This window comes from Sinocyclocheilus anshuiensis, unplaced genomic scaffold (assembly GCF_001515605.1).
Source record: "Sinocyclocheilus anshuiensis isolate Anshui unplaced genomic scaffold, SAMN03320099.WGS_v1.1 scaffold21, whole genome shotgun sequence".
Classification (NCBI taxonomy): domain Eukaryota; kingdom Metazoa; phylum Chordata; class Actinopteri; order Cypriniformes; family Cyprinidae; genus Sinocyclocheilus; species Sinocyclocheilus anshuiensis.
This window is the reverse complement of record NW_015536472.1, coordinates 449918-459025: the sequence shown is the minus strand read 5'-3', so window position 1 is coordinate 459025 and position 9108 is coordinate 449918. Positions and strand designations below refer to the sequence as shown.

General features: G+C 32.1%; 1 protein-coding gene across 1 annotated transcript in view; it reads left to right on the top strand.

The window, feature by feature from the left end:
• Nucleotides 1-9108, top strand: part of LOC107702022 (nidogen-1-like) — a 42893-nt gene that overhangs the window by 15733 nt on the left and 18052 nt on the right. The window contains exons 4-9 of the mRNA XM_016504232.1: nucleotides 338-666; nucleotides 751-891; nucleotides 2423-2674; nucleotides 3518-3718; nucleotides 5405-5638; nucleotides 7796-7933. Of these exons, the coding sequence (XP_016359718.1) occupies nucleotides 338-666; nucleotides 751-891; nucleotides 2423-2674; nucleotides 3518-3718; nucleotides 5405-5638; nucleotides 7796-7933 (1295 nt within the window). The remainder of the gene's footprint in view (nucleotides 1-337; nucleotides 667-750; nucleotides 892-2422; nucleotides 2675-3517; nucleotides 3719-5404; nucleotides 5639-7795; nucleotides 7934-9108) is intronic.

Below are 9108 nucleotides of genomic sequence, written 5' to 3'. Positions count from 1 at the left end.
ATGATATTAATAAAAACAGTATTCTTCCACCAAACAATGTAGTTCCTCAGAATCAGTTATGGTTGCAACAAAGTGGTTGCCGAGCAACACACAAACGTAAACAATGGTGTGTGTTACTTTGTAGAGTCATTTACAACAGCTTCAAACAATGCTTCAGCCAATCAGAATCAAGCACCGGAACTCTCCGTTTTATAAATAGCATTTTACTATATTTTAGTGTTTAATTTATTTAATAGCATTTTATTTATTCTCCCATCAGAACACACCTGTGCTCATTTTTCCCACGGTTCTTATTATTAAATATGAATGTGTTGCAACTCCTATTCAATATTCTCAGGGAGACAAACTCGGGCCGGCCTGGCGTTTGGGTCTACGAGATCGGCAAGTCTCCGTTATTCACCTCCATCACACCCGGAGAGGTCACGGAGGTCACGTCTGAGGAGACTGTGGTGGACTCTCCGGTCCCTGAGCCGTCAGTCCCGTGGATTCGACAGCGTGAAGAGCTTCAGACCTCCGAAGCTCCGTATGAAATGCTCACCACTAGTCCAGAGCCGTTCGGAGAGTCGTCGACCCCTGACGAGCTTCAGCATCGCTACGTTCAACCTCAGCAGCGGCCACAGAACCCGCAGGTGCTGATCATCGATGAAGACGAGCTGAACGTCGACGGTGAGAGAAAAACACTGATTATATTCAGCCCAACAAGTCTAAACTGTGTGTCCATAGCAAATGTTTCTTTATATTTTCTGGCAGTGTTCTCTTATAATTACGAGACGTGCTCCAGCAACAAGCACAAGTGCTCTGTGTTCGCCGACTGCAGAGATTACGCTGACGGATTCTGCTGTCACTGCAAACCCGGTTACTACGGCAACGGCAAGGATTGCGTCGCCGAGGGTGAGTCGCAACGTTAACCAGGGTTAAATAACAATTAAAACAAAAAATCTCTTCACTTAAAGTCACATGAAATAAAATAAAGTTAACTGAAATAAAATAAAATAAATTATAAAATAAATGTTTTAATATATTTAAAAAAACTTACAATTATTTTTGTTTATCACTAAAGTATCTAAAACTAAAACTGAAAAAAAAAAAAATGTATATATATATATATATATATATATATATCTATGATCGGAGTGCGATTAGTCGGACTTGTGAATGCAAACAAACAAACGTAGCAGAGTACCGATTTTTTTTTTTTTTTTAAACAAAAAGTGAACAAACAGTAAAATCAGTCAAACTTGAACTAAAATTAAAATGAAAATGAAAAAATAAAAACGAATTCTAAATATTAATAAAAAATTATAATAGTATATTTTAATGATAATAAAAGAACACTGGGTCACATCGTTTTAACTCTAAACATATATTATCAGGATATGTATGGGAAATTTTGAAATTTGAAATAAAAAAAATTATTAAAACTATATAGACATATTAAAAAAAACCTAATGGTAATAAAATTGACAAAAATACCAAAAATGCTAAAACTTTAACTAAAATTAAAATTAAAACAGAAAAAAAAAAATTTGAAAAATATTAATTAAAAATTATGATAGTATATTTTAATGATATTAAAATAACACTGGGTCACATCGTTTTAACTCTAAACATACATTATTAGGATATGTATTGTTTAGTTTGCAATAGGGTTATTATAGTTAACTAAAAATAAAAGCATAAAAATGTTTTTGTTACTTGAAATACAATAAACATTAACTGAAATAAAATACAATTTTAAAAAGTATTTATAAAGCTTATTTTATTTCAACTACTTGCCAAGGCAATAATTCTCATTTTTATTTTATTTAATTTAACTTAACTAAAACTAAAACCATAAAAAAAAAACATTTAGTTACTTGAAATAAATGTTAACAAAATAAAATAAAATTTAATAAAATATATGTATTAAAAAAATATTTCAGTTTGTTTCCAAACCAAAAATTTGGGAAATTTGAAATGAAAAAATATAATTAAAACTGTATAGACATATAAAAAAAAAACTAATGGTAATAAACATTTTTAAAATGAAAACAGAAAACATAAAAATAAAAACAAATTCAAAATATTAATAAAAATGTCTATAGTTTTAATTCATTTTTTTATTGTTTCATTTTGTGTCAGTTTATTTTATTGTTTCAGTTAGTTATTTTAGTACATCAAGTTAAACTAAATAAAAATGAAAAAATGTTGCTTTGACAACAAACTGAAATAAAATTATTTTTTATATATTTTTAATATTTTATTTCAGTTAACATTTATTTTATTTCAGGTAATGAACTAAAGTTTTAGCTTTAGTTAATGATAATAAACCTGATCCCATGCAATACTATGAACTTCCTTCATCCGTTCCTACTAAACAACAATAAATCCCTGAATATCATATCTGAGCAGTGAGTGATCCCGTTGTTTTCCGAATCTCCAGGCAAGCCTCAGAGGATGAACGGGAAGGTCAGCGGCAGGATCTACGTCGGTGGTTCTCCGTCTCCTGTGGAGTTTTCCAACAACGACCTGCACTCGTATGTGGTGACTAACGACGGTCGAGCGTATATCGCCATCAGCAGCATCCCATCCAGCGTCGGTCCGTCTCTGCAGCCTCTGCTGGCTCTCGGTGAAGCCATCGGCTGGGCCTTCGCTCTGCAGCAGCCCGACTACCACAACGGCTTCAGCATCATCGGTGAGACCTGATCCATAATCGCTCAGTCTACTTTAAAGACCTATTATTCAGCTTCCTCTTTGTCTCTTAAAAACAAAATGAATTACAACTATTAAAAAGTTGTTAAAATGTTAAAGGGGTCATAGGATGCTATATGCACTTTTACGGTTGTTGGATGTAATAACGAACATAGCAGTCGTCATTTACTCCCGACATGAGCCGCTGAAGACACAGTGGATTACATTGTTTCTGAAGGGAATGCTCCCTGATCTACATAAATGCGTTTATGTTCGCGCGAATCATTCGTGATCCAGCTTCACCTACAGAAGGAGTATAATTTTCCCTAAAGAATCATATCAGCTTGTGGAAAATGGGCATCCGATGACCTCTTTAACACTATGATTAGTGTTACTATTGTAATTAATATTGATAATATAATTTTTCAATATAATTTTTCAATATCACAACTTATTGTTGTTGTTATTATTGTTTAAATTAAGTTAATAATATTAACTGAAACATTAATTGGATTTCCAACCATGACACAATATCGTCAAAAAATCTGAAAATCAGAACGTGGAACGTTGTAAGAAACGTTTTAGCAACCTTTAAATAACGTTATAATCACAAGAAGAAGATGACATTTTAACGTTCTTAGAATATAAAAAAGAAACAATATAATAACGTTATATCTTGAGTGAAAATAAAGTTAGTGGAACGTTGTGAGAAACGTTTCAGTAACCTTTAAATAACGTTATGATCACGACAATAAAACTAGACATGTCGGTGTTTTAGAAACATTTTAAAACAATGTTCCCGCGCTTTTATAAGCTAAATGGATTACCTGGGTTCTGGTCTCGGCAGGAGGGGTTTTCACGCGGCAGGCCGAGGTCGTCTTCCAGCCCGGGAACGAACGGCTGAGCATCAGGCAGGAGTTCAGCGGCATCGATGAACACGATCACCTGCTGATCAGCACCGAACTGGACGGCAGGATCCCAGAGGTGCCTCGAGGAGCCACGGTCCAGATCGAGCCCTACAGCGAGATTTACCAGCACTCCAGCAACCGTGAGTCAACCTCTCAGATATATGACACCAATCAGAAATATCCTCGTTTCAAAGTGTCTCTATGATACAAACTCTCTCTAAGATAGCTGGAGCGGATCTGCAACTCTGCAGTCAATTAAGTGCATGCATTTCTGTTATTTTTAAGGAATATTGGAACGAATTGAAATTAGATTAACACAAGATTTAAGTTATTTTATAGTAATTGTGAAGGGCTGGATTTAAAAAAAGAAACCAGAATTGTACTAATGTTTTAGTAATTTACACTTAATTAGAAGTGCTCTCAATTTTAATTATGCTTTTTATTTATTTGTTTATTTTTTAAGGAAACGTTTATGTACGTATCAGAGATGTAAATTAGCCTGTACAATATCATTAATATACTATTATAGTTTTTTTAATTATTTTGAACTTGTTTTATTTTTTTTTATATTTTCTGTTTCATTTAATTATATTTATTTGTTTGTTTTTGTAATTTATTGCTAGCTTTGTTTTTTATGTTTATATATTTTTTTATTAATTTTTATTTCAGTTTTAGTTTTATTTATTTTTGTACATCAAGTTAAACTAAATGAAAATGAGAAATTTTGTTACATTTTATATATTTTATTTTATTTCAGTTAAAACTTATTTTATTATGGATTTTATTATTATTATTATGGTTAAAGTTTTAGTTTAGGAAAAGTTTATGTAGGTATCAGAGATCATTAATATCCTATTATAGTTTTTTTAATTATTTTTAATTTGTTTTATTTTTATATTTTCTGTTTCCATTTAATTTTATTTATTTATTTATTTGTTTTTTGTTTGTTTTTGTCATTTTTGCTAGCTTTGTTTTTTTAATGTTTATATAGTTTTTATTAATTTTTATTTCAGTTCTGTTTATATTTTGTATATTTTATTTTATTTCAGTTAAAACTTATTTTATGATGGATTTTATTAGTATTATGGTTAAAGTTTTAGTTTTAGTTCACTATAATTAACCTGTGTACAGTGCATTGTTTTTAGTTAATTTTGTGCTGAAATCATTCTTTTTATACTGTCACTATACATATAAATAGTCAAAAATGTGGTAAAGCTAATGTAAAACTAACATACACCAATTAAGTGTTGTAATTCAGGTGTTCTACGTCAAACGTAAAGCTAATAACTCACTCTTTTTTTGTTGTTTTTCTATGTAAACATGCGCTTGATGAAGATCTTTGACTGTTGCATCTTGTGCATCATGACATGGCACACTTAAAAGTCACATTTTAAACATAAATGCATCTCAAATTAAAAAAATTCTATTTTTTCCATTCTACTGCGCTGCTTTTCGGTTTTATTTTTTTTCTACGTAAACATGCACTTGTCGGACGTCTTTGACCGTTGCCCTCGCGTCTTTTGCATCATGCATGACGCTGCATTCTAAAAACATTTAAAATTTAAATTTAAAAAAATTCATTTTTTTTCTCATTCCATTGCCTGGCATCTCTCGTTTTTAAAAATGCAATATTGCGTTCTGTGTTAACAGCCCCTTCGGCACCATGCATGTATCTTACTAACAACAGAAATTGAGGCCAAGCAGCTTTCTATGTTCTCCTAAAAAACCCTTTTAATCTAAAGATGAAACATATGAACACATGAGCTTGTGCGGTTTAATGGCATCCTCTCTATTTCAGTCTTCGCTCTTCTCTGTGATGTTCTCAGTGATTACGTCCTCCTCGCGGCGGGACTATATCGTTAGTATGCCCGATGGTAGCGTTCGCACACTCAGCTTCTTGTGGACGCAGAACATCAAGTTCCAGAGCTGCCCGCACGAGGAGGTCCTGAGCGCTGTGCCGGTGAGCCAACAGCTCAGCGTCGACCAGATCTTCGTCATGTATGACTCCAGCAACCAGCTGATCCGCTTCGCCATGAGCAACAAGATCGGCTCCATCCACAGTAAGGAATCTAGAACTACAGCAAATGAAACACATGACAGAGAGACTAAACACTGGGTTCTGTCACATATGTGTTGGGTAATGACTCATACACTACTGTTTCAAAGTTTGGAGTCGGTAAGATTTCCTAATGGTTTTACAATAAGTCTCTTCTGCTCACCAAGGCTGCATTTATTTGACCAAAACGTACAGTAAAAATAGTGAAATATTTTTACAATTTAAAACAGCTGTTTTCTATGTGAATATCTGTTAAACTGTAATTTATTCCTGTGATCAAAGCTGAATTTTCAGCATCATTACTCCAGTCTTCAGAGTCACATGATCTTCAGAAATCATTCTGATATACTGATTTATTATCAGTGCTGGAAACCTGTGATGCATTTTTGTTTTTCAGGATTCAGAGATGAATAAAAGTTCAAAAGAACAGCATTTATTTAAAATAGAAATCTTATCTAACAATATACGTCTTTATTATCACGTTTTATCAATTTAACACATCCTTGATGAATAAAAGTATAATTTCTTTCAAAAATAGAAAGAAAAAAATATCTGCTGACCCCAAATTTTGAACTGTAGTGTGTATTGTTACAAAATATTTCTATTTTGAATAAATGCTGTTCTTTTTTTTTTTACTTTTTATTCATCAAAGAATCTTGAAAAAAGTAGCACAGCTTCCAAAAAAAAAAAAAATGTAATATTCCAACATTGATAATAAATCAGCATATTAGAATGATTTCTGAAGATCATGTGACACTGAAGACTGGAGTAATGATGCTGAAAATACAGCTGCGCATCACAGAAATAAATTACAGTTTAACAGATATTCACATAGAAAACTGCTGTTTTAGATTCTAAAAATATTTCACAATTTTTACTGTATTTTTAAATCAAATAAATGCAGCTTTGATGAGCAGAAGAAACATTTTTTTATAAAATATGAAAATTCTTACTGACCCCAAATTTGAACGGCAATGTATGTATAAATGTTTTACTTCTTGTAGTTGAGATTTGTTATGTATTGCTTTACAGTGTACTGTAAGTTGAATATATTATAGGAGTTGTAGGTTATAATTAATAATTTCTTATGTGGTGATATTGAGGAGGTTTTGTTGAGGTTATAGTAATTTGTTGTAGTGATTTGTATCCCTGCAGCAGGTAAATGATGCATGGAAATGACAGGGTTAAAAAAGGAGCTCGTATTTTTGTGGCTTCTTTTATTGGTCCATTTTAATGGTTAAATGAAAGAGGTTGAATATTTTATGTTTCAGAATAGAGTGAAAGAGGATGCTTCGACTCTGCTTTTGATGTGGTTTCATATTTAAAACCCCTTAAGTGCCACCGGCCCACAGGTGGGCCCAATGGCGCTCTTTTTTGTTGTTGTCTTTTTTCTCTATCACATATTTTAGAAATCATAAATGATATATCATTTGAAAGCTTAAAACCTCAGAACTCATCCTGTGAAAATCATTTTTAAATCGGACATTGCTTTACCATGGAAATGGTACTTTAAAATCTTTTAGTCTCCTCCCCTTAGTGGGTGGAGTCAAGTGTCGTATTACAAAATGTATTACGGTCTTTTAGAATCAAAATTTTTTATGATCTTGAACAAAATACATATATTTGGAAAGGTCTGAGTCTCAAGATTCCATATTTGGTGGTTATTTTTTGCTAGAAGTAATATTGACAGAGAAATTTAGACCTTCGTGACAGAAAAATGCATCTGGATGGCACTCGGTGGCTGTTTGTGGTATAACGCCTTAAATACATTTTTTTAATATCAACTTCAAATTTAGAACATAACTTATTTAGACACAAGGCTGTAATTTTATATCAATTTTGGATTCAAAAATATTTTTGTAAAATATTTACTTTATATAAAAAAAAAAAAAAATGGTACAATGCATTTTCTTTACAGTAAATTTAAACTTCTATAACTTTTTGATACTTTAATATTTTGAAATGATAGTAATCTGCAGATTGTCTTCTTAAAAAGGAGTCCAACCTTAGGTCTGTATTCCAAAATTTGCATGAATTATAATAATTTAAGTTTGGATAGTGCACTTTCACGTCTATGTTCAAAAACGGGGGGGTGGCACTTAAGGGGTTAAATGCTTTATGGTTTGAATGCCTTCAGGTTTTGTTTATTGGTGTTTTTCAGGTGGAATCCCGGAGCAGAATCCCTGTTTCACTGGGAGACACGGCTGCGACACTAATGCCGTCTGTCGTGCTGCTCAAGGCAAAGACTTCACCTGCGAATGCGCCGCTGGATTCACCGGCGACGGACGGGTTTGTTACGGTAACGATCCTCGGGTTTATATTTTGGGTCAGTGTTTGTGTTCAGACGTCTGCGTTGAGTTACTGAAGAGCTCGTTCATCTCAGCGCCGATAAATCTAGCTGTTCTCTGCTTGTAGACATCATATGTGAGCACAAAACCAGTCATAAGGGTCGATTTTTGTGAAACTGAGATTTATACATCATCTGAAAGCTGAATAAATAAGCTTTCCATTGATGTATGGTTTGTTAGGATAGCACAATATTTGAAAATCTGGAATCTGAGGGTGCAAAAAAATCTAAATATTGAGAAAATCATCTTTAAAGTTGTTCAAATGAAGTCCTTAGCAATGCATATTACTAATCAAAAATTAAGTTTTGATATATCTACGGTAGGAAATTTACAAAATATCTTCATGGAACATGATCTTTACTTAATATCCTAATGATTTTTGGCATAAAAGAAAAATCTATAATTTTGACCCATACAATGTATTGTTGGCTATTGCTACAAATATACCCCAGCAACTTAAGACTGCTTTTGTGCTCCAGGGTCACTATATTATAATTTAATTTGACTTCAAAGCTTCTCCTGGTTCACAGACGGCTCGATGATCCAGTGCAAACACTGACTATATATACAGTGTTTAATTCATGGGATGTTTCCTCTCTTTGGGATTTAGTGCAAAGAAAACACGTTTAGCCTCCAGGACTTTCTGGAGCATGATTTTGTCCACAATTTGTCCCCCTTTTTGAGAAGATCTGGGTCTCGTTATTGTTATTAACTGCACTTTATATTTCAGAGCATATACACAGAAATTAATTATTGCTGCTCTTTCTAATAAGTGCTACATCTCAAAAACCCTGAGTGATCTAAAATAAATAGAGTTTAAAGTCGATATGAAATTAACATTCACTTTATTAATTTGTAAATCACAAAAAAAAAAAACTGTCCAGAACTTGTTAGGGTTATATTTCACCCTAAAATAAAAAAAATCTCATTCTCATTCAAAATCTCATTCAACTAATATATATTATATAATATATAGAATGTTATTATTAAATATATTATTAAAATATAATATATACTGTATGTTTATATTGTTTTTAATGTATTTTTAATATATATTAATTTTATTTTTTTCATTATTTATTATATGTATGTAAATATATAACAAATGTAAAAATTGTATATATGT